Source organism: Saccoglossus kowalevskii, chromosome 13 (genome assembly GCF_978046115.1).
Source record: "Saccoglossus kowalevskii chromosome 13, keSacKowa6.1, whole genome shotgun sequence".
Lineage (NCBI taxonomy): Eukaryota > Metazoa > Hemichordata > Enteropneusta > Harrimaniidae > Saccoglossus > Saccoglossus kowalevskii.
Window position 1 is genome coordinate 33,696,302 of NC_140653.1, and position 27,845 is coordinate 33,724,146.

At 35.8% G+C, this 27,845-nt stretch overlaps 1 protein-coding gene across 1 annotated transcript in view; it reads left to right on the top strand.

The window, feature by feature from the left end:
• Window positions 1-27,845, top strand: part of LOC102802894 (NBAS subunit of NRZ tethering complex-like) — a 74,709-nt gene that overhangs the window by 44,074 nt on the left and 2,790 nt on the right. Inside the window, exons 49-53 of the mRNA XM_085507417.1 lie at window positions 9,339-9,395; window positions 9,961-10,103; window positions 10,222-10,314; window positions 15,369-15,477; window positions 16,810-16,896. Of these exons, the coding sequence (XP_085363543.1) occupies window positions 9,339-9,395; window positions 9,961-10,103; window positions 10,222-10,314; window positions 15,369-15,477; window positions 16,810-16,896 (489 nt within the window). The remainder of the gene's footprint in view (window positions 1-9,338; window positions 9,396-9,960; window positions 10,104-10,221; window positions 10,315-15,368; window positions 15,478-16,809; window positions 16,897-27,845) is intronic.

A 27,845-nucleotide genomic window follows, 5' to 3' on the forward strand; every position in this document is an offset into this window, starting at 1 on the left:
ATTATGTAGTAGGGACTATACATTGTAGTAGTATTATGTAGTAGGGACTATACATTGTAGTAGTATTATGTAGTAGGGACTATACATTGTAGTAGTATCATGTAGGTAGGGACTATACATTGTAGTAGTATTATGTAGTAGGGACTATACATTGTAGTAGTATTATGTAGGTAGGGACTATACATTGTAGTAGTATTATGTAGTAGGGACTATACATTGTAGTAGTATTATGTAGTAGGGACTATACATTGTAGTAGTATTATGTAGGTAGGGACTATACATTGTAGTAGTATTATGTAGTAGGGACTATACATTGTAGTAGTATTATGTAGTAGGGACTATACATTGTAGTAGTATTATGTAGTAGGGACTATACATTGTAGTAGTATTATGTAGTAGGGACTATACATTGTAGTAGTATTATGTAGTAGGGACTATACATTGTAGTAGTATCATGTAGGTAGGGACTATACATTGTAGTAGTATTATGTAGTAGGGACTATACATTGTAGTAGTATTATGTAGGTAGGGACTATACATTGTAGTAGTATTATGTAGTAGGGACTATACATTGTAGTAGTATTATGTAGTAGGGACTATACATTGTAGTAGTATTATGTAGGTAGGGACTATACATTGTAGTAGTATTATGTAGTAGGGACTATACATTGTAGTAGTATTATGTAGTAGGGACTATACATTGTAGTAGTATTATGTAGTAGGGACTATACATTGTAGTAGTATTATGTAGTAGGGACTATACATTGTAGTAGTATTATGTAGTAGGGACTATACATTGTAGTAGTATCATGTAGGTAGGGACTATACATTGTAGTAGTATTATGTAGTAGGGACTATACATTGTAGTAGTATTATGTAGTAGGGACTATACATTGTAGTAGTATTATGTAGTAGGGACTATACATTGTAGTAATATTATGTAGTAGGGACTATACATTGTAGTAGTATTATGTAGGTAGGGACTATACATTGTAGTAGTATTATGTAGGTAGGGACTATACATTGTAGTAGTATTATGTAGGTAGGGACTATACATTGTAGTAGTATTATGTAGTAGGGACTATACATTTTAGTAGTATTATGTAGTAGGGACTATACACTGTAGTAGTATTATGTAGTAGGGACTATACACTGTAGTAGTATTATGTAGTAGGGACTATACATTGTAGTAGTATTATGTAGTAGGGACTATACATTGTAGTAGTATTATGTAGGTAGGGACTATACATTGTAGTAGTATTATGTAGTAGGGACTATACATTGTAGTAGTATTATGTAGTAGGGACTATACATTGTAGTAGTATTATGTAGTAGGGACTATACATTGTAGTAGTATTATGTAGTAGGGACTATACATTGTAGTAGTATTATGTAGTAGGGACTATACATTGTAGTAGTATTATGTAGTAGGGACTTTACATTGTAGTATTATGTAGTAGGGACTATACATTGTAGTAGTATTATGTAGTAGGGACTATACATTGTAGTAGTATTATGTAGTAGGGACTATACACTGTAGTAGTATTATGTAGTAGGGACTATACATTATAGTAGTATTATGTAGTAGGGACTATATATTGTAGTAGTATCATGTAGTAGTATTATGTAGGTAGGGACTATACATTGTAGTAGTATTATGTAGTAGGGACTATACATTGTAGTAGTATTATGTAGTAGGGACTATACATTGTAGTAGTATTATGTAGTAGGGACTATACATTGTAGTAGTATTATGTAGTAGGGACTATTCATTGTAGTAGTATTATGTAGTAGGGACTATACATTGTAGTAGTATTATGTAGTAGGGACTATACATTGTAGTAGTATTATGTAGTAGGACTATACATTGTAGTAGTATGTAGTAGGGACTATACATTGTAGTAGTATTATGTAGGTAGGGACTATACATTGTAGTAGTATTATGTAGTAGGGACTATACATTGTAGTAGTATTATGTAGTAGGGACTATACACTGTAGTAGTATTATGTAGTAGGGACTATACACTGTAGTAGTATTATGTAGTAGGGACTATACATTATAGTAGTATTATGTAGTAGGGACTATATATTGTAGTAGTATCATGTAGGTAGGGACTATACATTGTAGTAGTATTATGTAGTAGGGACTATACATTGTAGTAGTATTATGTAGGTAGGGACTATACATTGTAGTAGTATTATGTAATAGGGACTATACATTGTAGTAGTATTATGTAGTAGGGACTATACATTGTACTGGTATTATGTAGTAGGGACTATACATTGTAGTAGTATTATGTAGGTAGGGACTATACATTGTAGTAGTATTATGTAGTAGGGACTATACATTGTAGTAGTATTATGTAGTAGGGACTATACATTGTAGTAGTATTATGTAGGTAGGGACTATACATTGTAGTAGTATTATGTAGGTAGGGACTATACATTGTAGTAGTATTATGTAGTAGGGACTATACATTGTAGTAGTATTATGTAGTAGGGACTATACATTGTAGTAGTATTATGTAGTAGGGACTATACACTGTAGTAGTATTATGTAGTAGGGACTATACATTGTAGTAGTATTATGTAGTAGGGACTATACATTGTAGTCGTATTATGTAGGTAGGGACTATACATTGTAGTAGTATTATGTAGGTAGGGACTATACATTGTAGTAGTATTATGTAGTAGGGACTATACATTGTAGTAGTATTATGTAGTAGGGACTATACATTGTAGTAGTATTATGTAGTAGGGACTATACATTGTAGTAGTATTATGTAGTAGGGACTATTCATTGTAGTAGTATTATGTAGTAGGGACTATACATTGTAGTAGTATTATGTAGTAGGGACTATACATTGTAGTAGTATTATGTAGTAGGGACTATACATTGTAGTAGTATTATGTAGTATGGACTATACATTGTAGTAGTATTATGTAGGTAGGGACTATACATTGTAGTCGTATTATGTAGTAGGGACTATACATTGTAGTAGTATTATGTAGTAGGGACTATACATTGTAGTAGTATTATGTAGTAGGGACTATACACTGTAGTAGTATTATGTAGTAGGGACTATACATTATAGTAGTATTATGTAGTAGGGACTATATATTGTAGTAGTATCATGTAGGTAGGGACTATACATTGTAGTAGTATTATGTAGTAGGGACTATACATTGTAGTAGTATTATGTAGGTAGGGACTATACATTGTAGTAGTATTATGTAATAGGGACTATACATTGTAGTAGTATTATGTAGTAGGGACTATACATTGTACTGGTATCATGTAGTAGGGACTATACATTGTAGTAGTATTATGTACGTAGGGACTATACATTGTAGTAGTATTATGTAGGTAGGGACTATACATTGTAGTAGTATTATGTAGTAGGGACTATACATTGTAGTAGTATTATGTAGTAGGGACTATACACTGTAGTAGTATTATGTCATAGGGACTATACATTATAGTAGTATTATGTAGTAGGGACTATACATTGTAGTAGTATTATGTAGTAGGGACTATACATTGTAGTAGTATTATGTAGGTAGGGACTATACATTGTAGTAGTATTATGTAGTAGGGACTATACATTGTAGTAGTATTATGTAGTAGGGACTATACATTGTAGTAGTATTATGTAGTAGGGACTATACATTGTAGTAGTATTATGTCGTAGGGACTATACATTGTAGTAGTATTATGTAGTAGGGACTATACATTATAGTAGTATTATGTAGGTAGGGACTATACATTGTAGTAGTATTATGTAGTAGGGACTATACATTGTAGTAGTATTATGTAGGTAGGGACTATACATTATAGTAGTATTATGTAGTAGGGACTATACATTGTAGTAGTATTATGTAGGTAGGGACTATACATTGTAGTAGTATTATGTAGGTAGGGACTATACATTATAGTAGTATTATGTAGTAGGGACTATACATTGTAGTAGTAGTATGTAGTAGGGACTATACATTGTAGTAGTATTATGTAGGTAGGGACTATACATTGTAGTAGTATTATGTAGTAGGGACTATACATTGTAGTAGTATTATGTAGTAGGGACTATACATTGTAGTAGTATTATGTAGTAGGGACTATACATTATAGTAGTATTATGTAGTAGGGACTATACATTGTAGTAGTATTATGTAGTAGGGACTATACATTGTAGTAGTATTATGTAGGTAGGGACTATACATTGTAGTAGTATTATGTAGTAGGGACTATGCATTGTAGTAGTATTATGTAGTAGGGACTATGCATTGTAGTAGTATTATGTAGTAGGGACTATGCATTGTAGTAGTATTATGTAGTAGGGACTATACATTGTAGTAGTATTATGTAGTAGGGACTATACATTGTAGTAGTATTATGTAGTAGGGACTATACATTGTAGTAGTATTATGTAGGTAGGGACTATACATTGTAGTAGTATTATATAGTAGGGACTATACATTGTAGTAGTATTATGTAGTAGGGACTATTCATTGTAGTAGTATTATTATGTAGTAGGGACTATACATTGTAGTAGTATTATTATGTAGTAGGGACTATACATTGTAGTAGTATTATTATGTAGTAGGGACTATACATTGTAGTAGTATTATGTAGTAGGGACTATTCATTGTAGTAGTATTATGTAGTAGGGACTATACATTGTAGTAGTATTATGTAGTAGGGACTATACATTGTAGTAGTATTATGTAGTAGGGACTATACATTGTAGTCGTATTATGTAGTAGGGACTATACATTGTAGTAGTATTATGTAGGTAGGGACTATACATTGTAGTAGTATTATGTAGGTAGGGACTATACATTGTAGTAGTATTATGTAGTAGGGACTATACACTGTAGTAGTATTATGTAGTAGGGACTATACACTGTAGTAGTATTATGTAGTAGGGACTATACACTGTAGTAGTATTATGTAGTAGGGACTATACATTGTAGTAGTATTATGTAGTAGGGACTATACATTGTAGTAGTATTATGTAGTAGGGACTATACATTGTAGTAGTATCATGTAGGTAGGGACTATACATTGTAGTAGTATCATGTAGGTAGGGACTATACATTGTAGTAGTATTATGTAGGTAGGGACTATACATTGTAGTAGTATTATGTAGTAGGGACTATACATTGTAGTAGTATTATGTAGTAGGGACTATACATTGTAGTAGTATTATGTAGGTAGGGACTATACATTGTAGTAGTATTATGTAGTAGGGACTATACATTGTAGTAGTATTATGTAGTAGGGACTATACACTGTAGTAGTATTATGTAGTAGGGACTATACACTGTAGTAGTATTATGTAGTAGGGACTATACATTGTAGTAGTATTATGTAGTAGGGACTATACATTGTAGTAGTATTATGTAGTAGGGACTATACATTGTAGTAGTATTATGTAGTAGGGACTATACATTGTAGTAGTATCATGTAGGTAGGGACTATACATTGTAGTAGTATTATGTAGGTAGGGACTATACATTGTAGTAGTATTATGTAGTAGGGACTATACATTGTAGTAGTATTATGTAGTAGGGACTATACATTGTAGTAATATTATGTAGTAGGGACTATACATTGTAGTAGTATTATGTAGGTAGGGACTATACATTGTAGTAGTATTATGTAGGTAGGGACTATACATTGTAGTAGTATTATGTAGTAGGGACTATACATTGTAGTAGTATTATGTAGTAGGGACTATACATTGTAGTAATATTATGTAGTAGGGACTATACATTGTAGTAGTATTATGTAGGTAGGGACTATACATTGTAGTAGTATTATGTAGTAGGGACTATACATTGTAGTAGTATTATGTAGTAGGGACTATACATTGTAGTAATATTATGTAGTAGGGACTATACATTGTAGTAGTATTATGTAGGTAGGGACTATACATTGTAGTAGTATTATGTAGGTAGGGACTATACATTGTAGTAGTATTATGTAGGTAGGGACTATACATTGTAGTAGTATTATGTAGTAGGGACTATACACTGTAGTAGTATTATGTAGTAGGGACTATACATTGTAGTAGTATTATGTAGTAGGGACTATACATTGTAGTAGTATTATGTAGTAGGGACTATACATTGTAGTAGTATTATGTAGTAGGGACTATACATTGTAGTAGTATCATGTAGGTAGGGACTATACATTGTAGTAGTATTATGTAGGTAGGGACTATACATTGTAGTAGTATTATGTAGTAGGGACTATACATTGTAGTAGTATTATGTAGTAGGGACTATACATTGTAGTAATATTATGTAGTAGGGACTATACATTGTAGTAGTATTATGTAGGTAGGGACTATACATTGTAGTAGTATTATGTAGGTAGGGACTATACATTGTAGTAGTATTATGTAGTAGGGACTATACATTGTAGTAGTATTATGTAGTAGGGACTATACATTGTAGTAGTATTATGTAGTAGGGACTATACATTGTAGTAGTATTATGTAGTAGGGACTATACATTGTAGTAGTATTATGTAGTAGGGACTATACATTGTAGTAGTATTATGTAGTAGGGACTATACATTGTAGTATTATGTAGTAGGGACTATACAATGTAGTAGTATTATGTAGTAGGGACTATACATTATAGTAGTATTATGTAGTAGGGACTATACATTGTAGTAGTATTATGTAGGTAGGGACTATACATTGTAGTAGTATTATGTAGTAGGGACTATACATTGTAGTAGTATTATGTAGTAGGGACTATACATTGTAGTAGTATTATGTAGTAGGGACTATACATTGTAGTAGTATTATGTAGTAGGGACTATTCATTGTAGTAGTATTATGTAGTAGGGACTATACATTGTAGTAGTATTATGTAGTAGGGACTATACATTGTAGTAGTATTATGTAGTAGTACTATACATTGTAGTAGTATTATGTAGTAGGGACTATACATTGTAGTAGTATTATGTAGTAGGGACTATACATTGTAGTAGTATTATGTAGTAGGGACTTTACATTGTAGTAGTATTATGTAGTAGGGACTATACATTGTAGTAGTATTATGTAGTAGGGACTATACATTGTAGTATTATGTAGTAGGGACTATACATTGTACTAGTATTATGTAGTAGGGACTATACATTGTAGTAGTATTATGTAGTAGGGACTATACATTGTAGTAGTATTATGTAGTAGGGACTATACATTGTAGTAGTATTATGTAGTAGGGACTATACATTGTAGTAGTATTATGTAGTAGGGACTATACATTGTAGTAGTATTATGTAGTAGGGACTATACATTGTAGTAGTATTATGTAGTAGGGACTATACATTGTAGTAGTATTATGTAGTAGGGACTATACATTGTAGTAGTATTATGTAGTAGGGACTACATTGTAGTAGTATTATGTAGTAGGGACTATACATTGTAGTAGTATTATGTAGTAGGGACTATACATTGTAGTAGTATTATGTAGTAGGGACTATACATTGTAGTAGTGTTATGTAGTAGGGACTATATATTGTAGTAGTATTATGTAGGTAGGGACTATACATTGTAGTAGTATTATGTAGTAGGGACTATACATTGTAGTAGTATTATGTAGTAGGGACTATACATTGTAGTAGTATTATGTAGGTAGGGACTATACATTGTAGTAGTATTATGTAGTAGGGACTATACATTGTAGTAGTATTATGTAGTAGGGACTATACATTGTAGTAGTATTATGTAGTAGGGACTATACATTGTAGTAGTATTATGTAGTAGGGACTACATTGTAGTAGTATTATGTAGTAGGGACTATTCATTGTAGTAGTATTATGTAGGTAGGGACTATACATTGTAGTAGTATTATGTAGTAGGGACTATACATTGTAGTAGTATTATGTAGTAGGGACTATACATTGTAGTAGTATTATGTAGTAGGGACTATACATTGTAGTAGTATTATGTAGTAGGGACTATACATTGTAGTAGTATTATGTAGTAGGGACTATACATTGTAGTAGTAGTATGTAGTAGGGACTATACATTGTAGTAGTATTATGTAGTAGGGACTATACATTGTAGTAGTGTTATGTAGTAGGGACTATATATTGTAGTAGTATTATGTAGGTAGGGACTATACATTGTAGTAGTATTATGTAGTAGGGACTATACATTGTAGTAGTATTATGTAGTAGGGACTATACATTGTAGTAGTATTATGTAGGTAGGGACTATACATTGTAGTAGTATTATGTAGTAGGGACTATACATTGTAGTAGTATTATGTAGTAGGGACTATACATTGTAGTAGTATTATGTAGTAGGGACTATACATTGTAGTAGTATTATGTAGTAGGGACTACATTGTAGTAGTATTATGTAGTAGGGACTATTCATTGTAGTAGTATTATGTAGGTAGGGACTATACATTGTAGTAGTATTATGTAGTAGGGACTATACATTGTAGTAGTATTATGTAGTAGGGACTATACATTGTAGTAGTATTATGTAGTAGGGACTATACATTGTAGTAGTATTATGTAGTAGGGACTATACATTGTAGTAGTAGTATGTAGTAGGGACTATACATTGTAGTAGTAGTATGTAGTAGGGACTATACATTGTAGTAGTATTATGTAGTAGGGACTATTTATTAAAAGCTATACATTGTTTCTGACTACAACTAAGTGAACAACCGGTCACATTCATGTACAATCAGCAACAAAACAGAACCAGATGCTTTAATTGATTTACCAAATCAGAGAGGAGGTCTTTGAATAAAACTTGTATAGCCATTTAGTTTAGTAATGTAGTATCATCGATGTTGACCTTTGAATTGAATTTGTAACCTACAGAGGAATGTATTGTGTGTAATACAATAACCAGACTTGCCATCAGACAGGAGTAAACACACATGAGACAATACAATAACCAGACTTGCCATCAGACATGAGTAAACACACATGAGACAATACAATAACCAGACTTGCCATCAGACATGAGTAAACACACATGAGACAATACAATAACCAGACTTGCCATCAGACATGAGTAAACACACATGAGACAATACAATAACCAGACTTGCCATCAGACATGAGTAAACACACATGAGACAATACAATAACCAGACTTGCCATCAGACATGAGTAAACACACATGAGACAATACAATAACCAGACTTGCCATCAGACAGGAGTAAACACACATGAGACAATACAATAACCAGACTTGCCATCAGACAGGAGTAAACACACATGAGACAATACAATAACCAGACTTGCCATCAGACATGAGTAAACACACATGAGATTTCTGTACTCTGTTTTGTAGGGAAAAGATCAAGAATATATGAAGGCATATGATTTATCAAGAGGTGACCAGGAAAAGGTATTGGAATCATATCTAAGTTTTTACATAGATTTATAAAATGAGATTATGCAAATGATGTGTTGTGAAGATCTCATTTATATTGTAATACAGCATTTCTAGAGATACTAATGAAAATGAGGATCTCTGTGAAAGAAGTGGTTTTAGTACTAGTGTCCTTGCTTATCTGTTTTCGACAACAGTGATACTCTCACTCACTTATATGCAGTCAAACCATTCCACATGTCACCTGTATTATGTGAAGCAACTTAAAAGTCTGATTGACATAGAACTCAGGTAATCATGAGATTTTCACGGCATAGATATCAAAGTTACACACCCATAAAAATTTTTGGTCTCTAATATTACAATTGGTTAACTTAAGTCACAGGGTTCATATTCACAAGCTACAAAGTTGAGCTGTTTTATTGAATAGCCAAACATTGTAATTAGCTTGTTTTGTGAAAATTAATCTGATGTCTGGGTCTTTGGCACCTTCACCACTTATCTTAATAATAATAATGTAATGTGTTGTTTTCTTGATTAAAATACTTATTATATATAATAATTAATTTTATTTTAACAGTTAAAATTACTCGCCAAGAAAATGGTTGTGGATGGGGTTGCCGTGGAGACCATCCACCAATTGGTGGAATTGTCACCCATTGAAAAATGGAGAACTCTGAAGGCGTATCATGAATCCATTGAATATATTATCAGTCTTTTCCGGTAAGGAAACATGAGTCAAATTATAGATTAGTCATAACAAATAGTTTATTATGATTACATGGCATACATGTGCATTCATATTGACATTGACTTGTACTATATAATGTTTTCTCTACAGGGGTGAATCAGCTACTGGTACATTGAGTGATCATGAACCCTATACTTTATTGGAGAAAGTCATACAGTCAGTCAGTGATCATATCCAACAAGAGTAAGTTCACATTGCATCATAATACACTGTAACCTCAATATAATGAACACCTTTATAATGAATTTCCTGATATAATGAACACATAGCGTGTCTCCCGCTCACAACAAACCCAATGTATTATGTGCTTCATTATAGTGAACATTTCACTATAACAAACTAATTGTGTGTCCCCCAAAGAGTTCGTTATAACGAGGCTACAGTGTACATCTATTTTGTAGGCATTCAAAAACCTTTTCTATATTTTGTCTTCTTCTATGTGATGAGGTTTGAAGTAGAAAAATCTGTTAGTCAATTAAAATGTATCGCTATGCTTATGGCCAACCACAGATGACATCGATATCAGTGATGTGTACGCTGTCTCTTACACCCATTTTGCATAGAAGAACTTTGTTTGAGTGTATTGCAGTATTGTATTTAAGTAGTACATAACTGCAATATCAGACTATATAAAGTCAACAAAGGGGTTGGAATGGGCATCCAAAGCAAATAATAGCCTCTGTAAAATGCTGTACATATGAAAATACCGGCATAATGCCTTAGTACCAGTGTAGTTGCCAGCCTTGAACAAAATTCTGGGGAAATACTTTTTTGGTGGAATTACAGGACATAATGTAAAGCAGTGTAGGAGTAGAAATTAAATGCCTGTCAGCCAGTTGCGATGTATGATGATAATTCTATATTTTTATTGATTTAGAGCACATCAGAATAAAGAATGGTAGCTTGGAATCTTGAAACTTGATACATAGATGCTCTTGGATAATGTGCAGATCTGATTAGTTTTTGGTTGAAATCTGTGCATATTAATTAAATTAATTTACATACTAATTAGCCAATTTTATCTTGTCCACCAATATCTAAACTACTCATCAGTTTCAATGAAACTTGGTACACAGTGCTCAGAGATAAACCATATTCAATTTAGGGTTTAATTTTGTGCTCTTTCTAAGCTTTCTTTGATTATTTTAATTTTGGTGATAGAATGCTGGGAAATGTTGCACAAGCACCAGACCTGGGAAGTTGAATTCAACCAGTTTGATATGCAAGTTTACCATCTTGAGCATTCAGACATGTGGAAATTTCCTTCACTGATGTATACTGCCATAATATCCAATAATACATGTATATAAATGTGTCGTAATGGGCGTAGTGCGAGTGGTGAGTGCGAGTAGCATTGTTATCGCATTGTCAACAACGTCGAATAATAGGAGGGGCATCACCAACCACTTTCATATATGCAAACTACAGACAGTATAAAACATCGACAATATGCGCGAAATGTTCATAATATAAAAAAAATGTATAATACTTTCTTTATATAATACGAGGATTCTGCCATAAATTCGCCCTGGGGAGTTCACAGCCAGTGGGTGCTTATTTAGGGTTCAAAAAATAGTCATCAAATATTGTTGGGGGACTTCCATTTTCATTGAAGTATCCAACTACGCAAACTTTCAAAGCCGTCAGTTGGGCCACACAAAAAGTAGACCGCCTGAATTTTCATTACAATGTCGTCCAGTGTCATCTTTCAACAACATTTGTTTGTTTTTTATTGGTAACGAAAGTATATTTTAAACAAAGTTTCATATAAAAACAAACACAACTGCATTGCTTAGTAGCAAACGATCACAGTTGCTCAATCCGGTCATGCTCTGTTTCACAATTGTTGAATATTACTCAGTAGTGATTATAATAACGCACAAAAAGTAAATTCGTTGAATTGTTATGAAATTCAAATAAAATTCAACTTAGTTTCATCGTAAGCAAATGATTCCGCTCGCATATAAACGCTCGATGCTGTGTGGTATCCGCCATGTTTCTCTTGCATGAGTTGAGATAATAGGTCTAATCGCTAATTAACCAATCAAAATGCTGGATGATGCCAACATATTCAAATCACCATAGCTCATTTAAATATACGCAACGTGGAAAAGATTTTCACGATCTTGGAAAAGATTTTTACGATCTTTTGACTTGGATTTTGATGGGAAAATGGCATGATTTTTTTTTTTCAAATCTAAAAATAGATAAACTGAGCATTGGAAGAATAATTTAACATTGTGTTCAAATGAAGCTTACCCATTCACGCTAGTCACAATAAACACGCTCTTGAATAAAAACCTAAATAGACTATTTTAGGCGTCAGGAAAGATTGAAAATATTTTTAAAAAAAAACTTTAAAAACTGCAGAGAAATCGTCCTTTCGCGATTTCTTGGTCCCATTTTTTTAACGTGACCATAAAATATGTGCACATTATGAAGCTACGGTCATTACACATGCGCACTTTGTTTAGCTGTGAAGGGTGAAAAATATGCATTTCACAACCGGAAATTCAACAGACGAACTTGTTACTTCACAGATTTCACATGTTTTAATTATTAGCAACTGTGACAAGAACAAGATTCTGCAGAGAAAGTGTCTCGACATGTATTTTATGGTCACGTTAAAAAATCAACGAGGTTATATCATATTCCGCTATCATCATCAACTATCATCAACATCAAAGATGAGCTAGACAATGTCCTTATCAAGATTAACTTGGGTTGAAATAAAAGGAAATAAGCCACTTAAAGTGCCTGTTAAATGGCTGCTATTTTCACATCTTAAATTATCCATTGATACATAAATATTATTAATTTTTATGTAATTTTTCTATGCATAAATTATTTTTTTAAGTGAAAAATTTTAAACTCAGTCTACGGCAACTTTATTTTTGTGTATTTTAAAATTGCATTGCCGATACATGTAAATAAGGCAAATTTCTTGTGCTGTTTTCTCGTCTTTGACTAAATTGGCACTTATGTACTATTTTCGTTGAGGAAGAATGGACCATAATGAACACATATTATCAAGTTTGTTGCATGGGGTTGAGTAAGATGCGAAATATGTCTGGTCAGGTGTAGCTAGTCACCGGCGCACGTTTGTACAATGTCGCTGGACAAAATCAAATTTGATGCCTGAATTGTCTTGTTATTTAGCAGGTTACTAGGCACTACTACGTTTTATTTCATCGATCGTCTGAGTAAAAAAACACATTCAAAATTAAAATAAAAAGAGAACATATTTTGTCATTCTAAACATTAAATTACTTTTAGCCTGCGAAAATGAAAACAGCCTGAGGGCTGCATAATTTCCTGTTTGTCCAACGATTCGTTTTCGTATCATTATCAAAATTACTGCTACCCTTTACATAACACAGGTGGTCTCTATTAAGCGATAATCAGGATCGCAAAAAAATCAAATCATTTGAAACACTTACTCGGCGTCTCTCTCCCTTCTGAAATCCGCTTCAGTGATCATGGGCTGGTCAGGAATATATGTTTTTGAAAATGTTTTGTATTACGCCAGGTTTAAGTTGTCGGCGTTTCTCGTTAAAACCTAGTTGTTTTGTCATGGACAAGAACAGTTTTTGGAAAAAACAAATCTGAGGTGAAGTGGACACTACATTTGACGCTGTGAGGAGGAAGACCACCCCAACCTTTTCTCGTTATTTATACGGCTTTCGTCCACAGAGTTCGCACCTTCGGATCGATTGGAAACATGTAAATACTTACACTATGACTATACGCATTACTGCAACCGCCCACAACACAACGTTTAACCATCATAAATGTTTGTTGTGAAAACAACTTCAAAAAATTTGTTCTCTCAAAAATAAAATAAAATAGACAAAAAAATAAACGCCGATCAAAAAATGTATATCGTTTAAAAGTATGTTAAATGACACACTGATATAAAAGTACGGCCCAGTGGTATGGCTTCCTCTTATATTTTAGCATTTGGTGGCGCACTTTCGGCGTGAGTCGGAAATCCGGAAACAGTCGACCGTTTCAGGATAGGTGGGCATGGCTACAGCACGAGAAATATCTCAAATTTACTTGGATACGAGTATTCATTTTCAACAACAAAAATCAATAATGAAATTTTTTTTTTATTTCACCAAAAAACAAAAACTGTAAAGGTAGAAGTTGCACAGGTAGTAAATACATATAAATAAATAAATAATTAAATAAATAAACAAATAAATAAATAACGGGGATCACAGATATAGTTCATCAGAACTAGTCGAGTCCGTAACCCCTGTATATATAATTTCATAGTTTAATCACACAAATCTCCAAATAAAGAAAGAAAGAGAAAAAAATATAATAAATATATTTGCTCATTTCAGTGGGGCACAGATCTAAAATGGGAAGCGTATGGGTGGGCATTGCACAGGCACTTTAAGAGGCTTGAATGGCTACTTGGGATGCGTTGTGGCTCCTTCCATTAGTACCTCTATGCTCCGAATATTACCGAATGCTTGAGATTAGCATAACCCATTGTAAGAAGGTGCTAAGAGCTATTAAACAAGACCAATGTTTGTGAACAAACATTGACAAACGATCATAGGGTAAAGCTAAAACAATAGCGTTGTGGCTTTTTCCGTTAGTACCTCCATGGTACTATGTAACAACAGGTTTGCGTGAATCCACTTTTACCATTGGTTGATTATGTCCGCAAAGTTCAATGTCATGACAACCAGACAATGGTTCATTTTCTGTCTAGTTACAAGTTTACATACGCCGAAGTTGAAAACTCAAACTTCCACACAATACCATTTCATACAGTGTATCCATTCACAATTTATAAAAATTGCGATGTTTGACCTGCAGTTTCACTGTCCATGGAGCTAGTTTCCCGGCCGATCGCGCTGTTTCAAAGGTCTATTACGACACACGTGGACAATGACATTCACGTACATTCTCAGTTTTCCCACTGTAGCACATTTCCAATAAATAAAAGATACAACAATTTTACGTATTAAATATTAATTTATTTTCAGACAATTGCGGGATGTCTCGACGTCGTTGACAGCGCGATATTAATGCCACTTGCACTAGGTACATTTTAGCACTAGATCTAGTGCCGTTTTAGCACTAGATCTAGTACTTTTTCGGATTAGTGCTACTAGCACTAACCACTCGCACTATGTCAATTTTGACACATTTACATATCTCAATAATAGGGTTATATGTGACTTATTCTTTGTATTTAAATTTTTGCTTACTTTTAGTGGTAGAATTGTGACATCTGATGACATCATATCTCAACTACGTCCTTTCTGTGCTGATATGAATGTAGAATTGCAACCCAGAATGGATGTACTCTTACTTTTAGAAAAGGTAAATTATTCCACACCAAATCACAATTAGTGTGTATAGTGACCATCCAAGGTACTGTGTAGACATGTGGTCTTTATATGAAGGTGATTACTAACTAACGCAGGATTTTTGGTCTTAGGATTAAATATATTTCACATTAGATGTAGAATTGTGACATTCCTTCGTTCTAGATCTAGATTGATACAATTCCTGGTCCCAAGCACCAAACAGTTCTAAATCTAGATTGATACAATTCCTGGTCCCAAGCACCAAACAGTTCTAAATCTAGATTGATACAATTCCTGGTCCCAAGCACCAAACAGTTCTAAATCTAGATTGATACAATTCCTGGTCCCAAGCACCAAACCGTTCTAAATCTAGATTGATACAATTCCTGGTCCCAAGCAACCAATTGGCTCAAAAATTTGTGTTTTTACTCCAAAAGTGGCATAATTTTGATAAAATGATCAAAAATGTTAAATTTGGGGGTTAAAAAGATTGGTTGGACAGTTGAAATGGGGGTCAAAATAATGATGCATACCTATTACTCTTCAACTATAGGAGGATTTGATTGGGATGCACAGTGACAAGAGATAAGAATGACATATGGGTTATATGTAGATAAACAATATTGTATTATAATTATAAAAGCATTGTTTCTGAACTTCAGCAGATGGAATGTACTTCCACTTTCAATAATCTTTCTTGTGTGTGTGTTTTTCCATTCAGCATGCTTCATTCTCTCTTATTCTGTATTTCAACTGTCCTCTTATTCTATATTTTCTTTCATTTGATTTTATATATGTCATATATTGTCATTGTGTAAAGTATTCCACTGCACCAAAGGTAGGATATAGCATGCTTTGTAGTGTTGTTTTCATAGCATGATTGCATGAAGGTTGAGACAATCATAGAAAGCTGATTTCAAGCTCAATATTGGGTAACATTTGAACACTGTTGGATTTTGGTTTTAACCATCTCACATGAGATGCATTTTCTCATTAATTAATAGCAATATAAAATTAATAATGAAACTTTTATCTAACAGTCATGTTTAATGATGTCATAACAACTCGTGCGTGATGATGTCATAACTCATGTTTGATGATGTCATAACAACTCATGCATGATGATATACATTTCAAATTGGTCGTTTGGTCAGTTCACTCAATTGGTACATTGTTTATATTTCAAAAAAATGATAAATATTCTAATAATATCATTTTTGTTTTTTCTATGATTTTTTATTAACTATATGCTTTGTACATAACTGATTTACATCTCTGTTGTTGGACCATATAAGGTAAAGATTTCTGTCCAGGAGATTCATATGATTTTAATTTCATTTTACAGTCCTTTGAGTTGACTGGTGATGACCATCAGCTGCTGCTTTACTATCGTACTGATGCTGTTATAGCTACTGCATGGAATAACTACAAGGTAAGCAATCACACTGATGCTGTTATAGCTACTGCATGGGATAACTACAAGGTAAGCTATCACACTGATGCTGTTATAGCTACTGCATGGAATAACTACAAGGTAAGCTATCACACTGATGCTGTTTTAGCTACTGCATGGGATAACTACATGGTAAGCTATCACACTGATGCTGTTATAGCTACTGTATGGGATAACTACAAGGTAAGCTATCACACTGATGCTGTTATAGCTACTGCATGGAATAACTACAAAGTAAGCTATCACACTGATGCTGTTATAGCTACTGCATGGGATAACTACAAGGTAAGCTATCACACTGATGCTGTTATAGCTACTGCATGGGATAACTACAAGGTAAGCAATCACACTGATGCTGTTATAGCTACTGTATGGGATAACTACAAGGTAAGCTATCACACTGATGCTGTTATAGCTACTGCATGGGATAACTACAAGGTAAGCAATCACACTGATGCTGTTATAGCTACTGCATGGAATAACTACATGGTAAGCTATCACACTGATGCTGTTATAGCTACTGCATGGAATAACAACATGGTAAGTTATCACACTGATGCTGTTATAGGTACTGCATGGGATAACTACAAGGTAAGCTATCACACTGATGCTGTTATAGCTACTGCATGGGATAACTACAAGGTAAGCTATCACACTGATGCTGTTACAGCTACTGCATGGAATAACTACAAGGTAAGCTATCACACTGATGCTGTTATAGCTACTGCATGGGATAACTACATGGTAAGCTATCACACTGATGCTGTTATAGCTACTGCATGGGATAACTACAAGGTAAGCTATCACACTGATGCTGTTATAGCTACTGCATGGGATAACTACAAGGTAAGCTATCACACTGATGCTGTTATAGCTACTGCATGGGATAACTACAAAGTAAGCTATCACACTGATGCTGTTATAGCTACTGCATGGGATAACTACAAGGTAAGCTATCACACTGATGCTGTTATAGCTACTGCATGGGATAACTACAAGGTAAGTTATCACACTGATGCTGTTATAGCTACTGCATGGGATAACTACAAGGTAAGCTATCACACTGATGCTGTTATAGCTACTGCATGGGATAACTACAAGGTAAGCTATCACACTGATGCTGTTACAGCTACTGCATGGAATAACTACAAGGTAAGCTATCACACTGATGCTGTTATAGCTACTGCATGGGATAACTACATGGTAAGCTATCACACTGATGCTGTTATAGCTACTGCATGGGATAACTACAAGGTAAGCTATCACACTGATGCTGTTATAGCTACTAAATGGGATAACTACAAGGTAAGCTATCACACTGATGCTGTTATAGCTACTGCATGGGATAATTACAAGGTAAGCTATCACACTGATGCTGTTATAGCTACTGCATGGGATAACTACAAGGTAAGCTATCACACTGATGCTGTTATAGCTACTGCATGGGATAACTACATGGTAAGCTATCACACTGATGCTGTTATAGCTACTGCATGGGATAACTACATGGTAAGCTATCACACTGATGCTGTTATAGCTCCTGTATGGGATAACTACAAGGTAAGCTATCACACTGATGCTGTTATAGCTACTGCATGGGATAACTACAAGGTAAGCTATCACACTGATGCTGTTATAGCTACTGCATGGGATAACTACAAGGTAAGCAATCACACTGATGCTGTTTTAGCTACTGCATGGAATAACAACATGGTAAGTTATCACATTGATGCTGTTATAGCTACTGCATGGGATAACTACAAGGTAAGCTATCACACTGATGCTGTTATAGCTATTGCATGGGATAACTACAAGGTAAGCTATCACACTGATGCTGTTATAGCTCCTGTATGGGATAACTACAAGGTAAGCTATCACACTGATGCTGTTATAGCTACTGCATGGGATAACTACAAGGTAAGCTATCACACTGATGCTGTTATAGCTACTGCATGGGATAACTACAAGGTAAGCTATCACACTGATGCTGTTATACAGTACAGTTCTCGCGGAAGCTTTGGCTTTTGTGGCATCATTGTCGCATACGCATGGCTTCACTGTCGCCTCAGCATCGCATCATTGTGGCATCAGCTTCGCGTCATTGAAAATTGAAGCGGTGTTAGCCTCGCTTTCGTGTGGCATCATCGTGGCCTCAGCTTCGCGGTCTCATGGCATCAACATGGCATCAACATGGCATCAGCTTCAAAGTATTGTGGCATCAGTATGACGTACCTCATTATTTGCATATAGAAAGGCAGTAGAGAAAAAAAATGTACAGAAGATCGATATGTAATTAATTTGAAATTCACGCGATGCAATCTTTGTTCGGACACAACACAACTTACTACTATATACGAAATGAAACTGTTCTTGTTATAAGATTATCTTATTTTCGTTATTTTTATTAGTTGGCAAGAGAACATGTTCAGATTCGTCATTTCGGTGGTATTTTTCCGTGTTTCGTTTACAGTTTTAGCCGAATCCGATCCCATGCCCGCACTAATACATGCAAAACACACGTACGCCGCCAGGTGCGTCGGCGTCGTCTTGGTACAAAGTTCCAAAACAAGTGCGTACATTTCCAACTACGACTCGATGGCTGCGGTACCTTGACAACCTTGCGATTTGTCACTAGATTTATACATGACACGATGTAGCATGCCGCGTCATGTAGTTATAATTAACAAAGTCAGCTTGGACGTTCAGTTGCGAGACATGAAAAAATAAACGCATCGAGTGCTACATTTCGAAAATAAAAATACAAAATAAACGCAATCGAATGCGCCGGCCAGGCGCGTTGGAAATAAATAGAACGCGTTGTGACACAGTCTCACCACCACCCACTCACGCAATATAATTATGTTATTTTAAAATGCACTGTGTATGTGGGAAAGCGATGAGTGAACTCGAGCAAAATTATGCTAGTGTGAGAACACGCTATATACCCCACGGAGTACTCGTTAAAACATCGAGAAAGTTTTTCATTTCAAATGTCTGCGATTTTGTGAACATGACGTGCAAACAAGAATATAGCAAATTATCTATTTTTCTGTAATATTCGTGTGTAATTATGAAAATAATTTATGGGTGCGTATGGAATATATTTCGTCATGAATTATTCCTAATATAAATTTCTCTTGTCAAAATAATTTTTTTTTGTTTTTTTCTCCCAAACAACGAAATGATTTCACAATGTCGAGAACGAAAAGTAGTGTTCAACATTGTAAACTTCATGACACAGCTGCTCATGACCGGAACCGTTGTCTTCGTTAAGAGTTCGGCAATTCACCATAATCGTGGTTGTGAACTGTTTAGCTGATTTTTCAAAATATCATATGGATACTAAGTATTCAATTCATATTTACCCAAACCATATACCTTAAAATACATATTCTAAGGTCTATGCCCCAACTAGTATTCGAATATTCTTTCGGAAATTTTAGACATTGTTCAAAAAATCCTGTACAGGTATATGTCTGATGACAACGAATAATACGCAATTCTCCATGCAGTACTATAAATTTTTGCTGATACTAATCACGTTTTTATCGGAAAGTTACTCGAACGTGTAGTAGACGAGCATAATAATAATGTCACATGTCCTTCGTCTTAGCCACATAACCGCCGCAGACTGCTTCATGTAACATCGAATGTTTAGTTTGATGATTGATAAACATATATTCACCGTTGCGTTCATGTTACGTTAATACAAACATGATTTAAACTTGTCCCTTCAGGTGTTTTTTTCGTTGCCGAAATAGCACGTGTGTGTGTGTGAGTTTCCCCGAGTAAAAGCATGAAAAGAGGCAGGTGAGACTCCTTGTTGCAACGTGTTCTATCATTTCCAGCGCGCGTGTAGTGGCTGCGTTTATTTTGTCATGTCTCGCAACTGGACGTCCAAGCTGACTTTGTTTTGGCTGTATTATAAAACAAAACGTCATGTTAGCAACGTTTTTTTTTGTTTGTTCAAAGCGATAATCTTTCCAATTTTTAATTGTCCTAGTTATGTACTTTATTCTTTTTCTCTGTGTGAATAGAAGTGTCAAGTTTGAAGAAAAAAAAGTCTCAACAAAACTTGGACTTCCATTATTTTAATTATTTATTTTTTGATGTTCACAAACCATGAGCAAACCAACCTTTGTTTTGTAATGTCACAATCAATCGGGTGCATATATTGTTGACCATCCTTCGTCATTCGTGACTTGGTGCTATTTTGAATCTGGACCTTACTTTCGTCAGAGAAAATCACGTTATCGAAAGTTTCAGCATCTCTCATCATTTTTACGGCCCATGCCATGCGTTTAGGTTTGTTCACCTGTCTGATCATTTGGCAATACCGTGTCTTGGTTCTTCGCCATCCTAATTTTCGACGTACTTTTTTGACGGTGGACACTGACACCGGTAGACCAAATTCGTCGGTTATTTTATAAGAAAGCTCTCTTGCTGACAACTCGCCGTCCTTTTCCATTTCTTTGTCAATAAAATCCCAGTGCTCCACTCCGAGTTTGGTTCTTGTCTGAATGTTTCTGTAGTCTTTGATTCGTCCTGTTTTTCTATAACATTGTAAAAATTTGCCGATCGAATTTTTAGAAACCAACACTCGATCTTCCTCCTCCAATCTCTTCCTGATGTCTACCTGCTTGATTCCAATGGCCGCCAAGGAAAGAATTCGTCGCCGAACATAAACAGTCAATCTTGATAATTGGACGGGGTCATGCATGATTTAGCTTGAACCACGGTTACTAGAAGAAGTAACCGTGCTTGAACCGAGCATTTAGATAATACAGCTTGCGTGTAAGACAGCAAAGAATATCGGTGTGAACATACGGCTAACTACGATACTTCTCAGCATTGTTTACATATGTAAATTACTTCTTTGTTCGATGAAGCGAAGCTGATGCCACATTGTCGCCATAATGAGGCTACAATGAAGCGATGCGATAACCGCCTCAACCTTTTATGTCGCGACAATGAAGCGACGCTGAAGCCATAGCAATGCCATCATGATGCGATGCTGAAGCGAAGCTGATGCTGAAGTGAAGCCAAAGCTTCCGCGAGAACTGTACTGTAGCTCCTGTATGGGATAACTACAAGGTAAGCTATCACACTGATGCTGTTATAGCTACTGCATGGAATAACAACATGGTAAGTTATCACACTGATGCTGTTATAGCTACTGCATGGGATAACTACATGGTAAGCTATCACACTGATGCTGTTATAGGTACTGCATGGGATAACTACAAGGTAAGCTATCACACTGATGCTGTTATAGCTACTGCATGGGATAACTACAAGGTAAGCTATCACACTGATGCTGTTATAGCTACTGCATGGGATAACTACAAGGTAAGCTATCACACTGATGCTGTTATAGCTCCTGTATGGGATAACTACAAGGTAAGCTATCACACTGATGCTGTTATAGCTACTGCATGGAATAACAACATGGTAAGTTATCACACTGATGCTGTTATAGCTACTGCATGGGATAACTACAAGGTAAGCTATCACACTGATGCTGTTATAGCTACTGCATGGGATAACTACATGGTAAGCTATCACACTGATGCTGTTATAGCTACTGCATGGGATAACTACAAGGTAAGCTATCACACTGATGCTGTTATAGCTACTGCATGGGATAACTACATGGTAAGCTATCACACTGATGCTGTTATAGCTACTGCATGGGATAACTACAAGGTAAGCTATCACACTGATGCTGTTATAGCTACTGCATGGAATAACAACATGGTAAGTTATCACACTGATGCTGTTTTAGCTACTGCATGGGATAACTACAAGGTAAGCAATCACACTGATGCTGTTATAGCTACTGCATGGGATAACTACAAGGTAAGCTATCACACTGATGCTGTTATAGCTACTGCATGGAATAACAACATGGTAAGCTATCACACTGATGCTGTTATAGCTACTGCATGGGATAACTACAAGGTAAGCTATCACACTGATGCTGTTATAGCTACTGCATGGGATAACTACATGGTAAGCTATCACACTGATGCTGTTATAGCTACTGCATGGAATAACTACAAGGTAAGCTATCACACTGATGCTGTTATAGCTACTGCATGGGATAACTACAAGGTAAGCTATCACACTGATGCTGTTATAGCTACTGCATGGGATAACAACATGGTAAGCTATCACACTGATGCTGTTATAGCTACTGCATGGGATAACTACAAGGTAAGCTATCACACTGATGCTGTTATAGCTACTGCATGGGATAACTACAAGGTAAGCTATCACACTGATGCTGTTTTAGCTACTGCATGGAATAACAACATGGTAAGTTATCACACTGATGCTGTTATAGCTACTGCATGGGATAACTACAAGGTAAGCAATCACACTGATGCTGTTATAGCTACTGCATGGGATAACTACAAGGTAAGCTATCACACTGATGCTGTTATAGCTACTGCATGGGATAACTACAAGGTAAGCTATCACACTGATGCTGTTATAGCTACTGCATGGGATAACTACAAGGTAAGCTATCACACTGATGCTGTTATAGCTACTGCATGGGATAACTACAAAGTAAGCTATCACACTGATGCTGTTATAGCTACTGCATGGGATAACTACATGGTAAGCTATCACACTGATGCTGTTATAGCTACTGCATGGAATAACAACATGGTAAGTTATCACACTGATGCTGTTATAGCTACTGCATGGGATAACTACAAGGTAAGCTATCACACTGATGCTGTTATAGCTACTGCATGGGATAACTACAAGGTAAGCTATCACACTGATGCTGTTATAGCTACTGCATGGAATAACTACAAGGTAAGCTATCACACTGATGCTGTTATAGCTCCTGTATGGGATAACTACAAGGTAAGCTATCACACTGATGCTGTTATAGCTACTGCATGGGATAACTACAAGGTAAGCTATCACACTGATGCTGTTATAGCTCCTGTATGGGATAACTACAAGGTAAGCTATCACACTGATGCTGTTATTGCTACTGCATGGGATAACTACAAGGTAAGCTATCACACTGATGCTGTTATAGCTACTGCATGGGATAACTACAAGGTAAGTTATCACACTGATGCTGTTATAGCTACTGCATGGGATAACTACAAGGTAAGCTATCACACTGATGCTGTTATAGCTACTGCATGGGATAACTACAAGGTAAGTTATCACACTGATGCTGTTATAGCTACTGCATGGGATAACATGGTAAGCTATCACACTGATGCTGTTATAGCTACTGCATGGAATAACATGGTAAGCTATCACACAGATGCTGTTATAGCTACTGCATGGGATAACAACAAGGTAAGTTATCACACTGATGCTGTTATAGCTACTGCATGGAATAACATGGTAAGCTATCACACTGATGCTGTTATAGCTACTGCATGGGATAACTACAAGGTAAGCTATCACACTGATGCTGTTATAGCTACTGCATGGGATAACTACAAGGTAAGCTATCACACTGATGCTGTTATAGCTACTGCATGGGATAACTACAAAGTAAGCTATCACACTGATGCTGTTATAGCTACTGCATGGGATAACTACAAAGTAAGCTATCACACTGATGCTGTTATAGCTACTGCATGGGATAACTACAAGGTAAGCTATCACACTGATGCTGTTATAGCTACTGCATGGGATAATTACAAGGTAAGCTATCACACTGATGCTGTTATAGCTACTGCATGGGATAATTACAAGGTAAGCTATCACACTGATGCTGTTTTAGCTACTGCATGGGATAACTACAAGGTAAGCTATCACACTGATGCTGTTATAGCTACTGCATGGGATAACTACATGGTAAGCTATCACACTGATGCTGTTATAGCTACTGCATGGGATAACTACAAGGTAAGTTATCACACTGATGCTGTTATAGCTACTGCATGGGATAACATGGTAAGCTATCACACTGATGCTGTTATAGCTACTGCATGGAATAACATGGTAAGCTATCACACAGATGCTGTTATAGCTACTGCATGGAATAACATGGTAAGCTATCACACTGATGCTGTTATAGCTACTGCATGGGATAATTACAAGGTAAGCTATCACACTGATGCTGTTATAGCTACTGCATGGGATAACTACAAGGTAAGCTATCACACTGATGCTGTTATAGCTACTGCATGGGATAACTACAAAGTAAGCTATCACACTGATGCTGTTATAGCTACTGCATGGGATAACTACAAGGTAAGTTATCACACTGATGCTGTTATAGCTACTGCATGGGATAACTACAAGGTAAGCTATCACACTGATGCTGTTATAGCTACTGCATGGGATAACTACAAAGTAAGCTATCACACTGATGCTGTTATAGCTACTGCATGGGATAACTACAAAGTAAGCTATCACACTGATGCTGTTATAGCTACTGCATGGGATAACTACAAGGTAAGCTATCACACTGATGCTGTTATAGCTACTGCATGGGATAATTACAAGGTAAGCTATCACACTGATGCTGTTATAGCTACTGCATGGGATAATTACAAGGTAAGCTATCACACTGATGCTGTTATAGCTACTGCATGGGATAACTACAAGGTAAGCTATCACACTGATGCTGTTATAGCTACTGCATGGGATAATTACAAGGTAAGCTATCACACTGATGCTGTTATAGCTACTGCATGGGATAACTACATGGTAAGCTATCACACTGATGCTGTTATAGCTACTGCATGGGATAACTACAAGGTAAGTTATCACACTGATGCTGTTATAGCTACTGCATGGGATAACTACATGGTAAGCTATCACACTGATGCTGTTATAGCTACTGCATGGGATAACTACATGGTAAGCTATCACACTGATGCTGTTTTAGCTACTGCATGGAATAACAACATGGTAAGTTATCACACTGATGCTGTTTTAGCTACTGCATGGGATAACTACAAGGTAAGCTATCACACTGATGCTGTTATAGCTACTGCATGGGATAACTACATGGTAAGCTATCACACTGATGCTGTTTTAGCTACTGCATGGAATAACAACATGGTAAGTTATCACACTGATGCTGTTTTAGCTACTGCATGGGATAACTACAAGGTAAGCTATCACACTGATGCTGTTATAGCTACTGCATGGGATAACTACAAGGTAAGTTATCACACTGATGCTGTTTTAGCTACTGCATGGGATAACTACAAGGTAAGCTATCACACTGATGCTGTTATAGCTACTGCATGGGATAACTACAAGGTAAGCTATCACACTGATGCTGTTATAGCTACTGCATGGGATAACTACAAGGTAAGCAATCACACTGATGCTGTTATAGCTACTGCATGGGATAACTACAAGGTAAGTTATCACACTGATGCTGTTATAGCTACTGCATGGAATAACAACATGGTAAGCTATCACACTGATGCTGTTATAGCTACTGCATGGAATAACTACAAGGTAAGCTATCACACTGATGCTGTTATAGCTACTGCATGGGATAACTACATGGTAAGCTATCACACTGATGCTGTTATAGCTACTAAATGGGATAACTACAAGGTAAGCTATCACACTGATGTTGTTTTAGCTACTGCATGGGATAACTACAAGGTAAGCTATCACACTGATGCTGTTATAGCTACTGCATGGGATAACTACAAGGTAAGCTATCACACTGATGCTGTTTTAGCTACTGCATGGAATAACTACAAGGTAAGCTATCACACTGATGCTGTTATAGCTCCTGTATGGGATAACTACAAGGTAAGCTATCACACTGATGCTGTTATAGCTACTGCATGGGATAACTACATGGTAAGCTATCACACTGATGCTGTTATAGCTACTAAATGGGATAACTACAAGGTAAGCTATCACACTGATGCTGTTATAGCTACTGCATGGAATAACTACAAGGTAAGCTATCACACTGATGCTGTTATAGCTACTGCATGGGATAACTACAAGGTAAGCTATCACACTGATGCTGTTATAGCTACTGCATGGGATAACTACAAGGTAAGCAATCACACTGATGCTGTTATAGCTACTGCATGGGATAACTACATGGTAAGCAATCACACTGATGCTGTTATAGCTACTGCATGGGATAACTACAAGGTAAGCTATCACACTGATGCTGTTATAGCTACTGCATGGGATAACTACAAGGTAAGCTATCACACTGATGCTGTTATAGCTACTGCATGGGATAACTACAAGGTAAGCTATCACACTGATGCTGTTTTAGCTACTGCATGGGATAACTACAAGGTAAGCTATCACACTGATGCTGTTATAGCTACTGCATGGGATAACTACAAGGTAAGCAATCACACTGATGCTGTTATAGCTACTGCATGGGATAACTACAAGGTAAGCTATCACACTGATGCTGTTATAGCTACTGCATGGGATAACTACATGGTAAGCTATCACACTGATGCTGTTATAGCTACTGCATGGGATAACTACATGGTAAGCTATCACACTGATGCTGTTATAGCTACTGCATGGGATAACTACAAGGTAAGCAATCACACTGATGCTGTTATAGCTACTGCATGGGATAACTACAAGGTAAGTTATCACACTGATGCTGTTATAGCTACTGCATGGGATAACTACAAGGTAAGCTATCACACTGATGCTGTTATAGCTACTGCATGGGATAACTACAAGGTAAGTTATCACACTGATGCTGTTATAGCTACTGCATGGAATAACTACATGGTAAGTTATCACACTGATGCTGTTTTAGCTACTGCATGGGATAACTACAAGGTAAGCTATCACACTGATGCTGTTACAGCTACTGCATGGGATAACTACAAGGTAAGCTATCACACTGATGCTGTTATAGCTACTGTATGGGATAACTACAAAGTAAGCTATCACACTGATGCTGTTATAGCTACTGCATG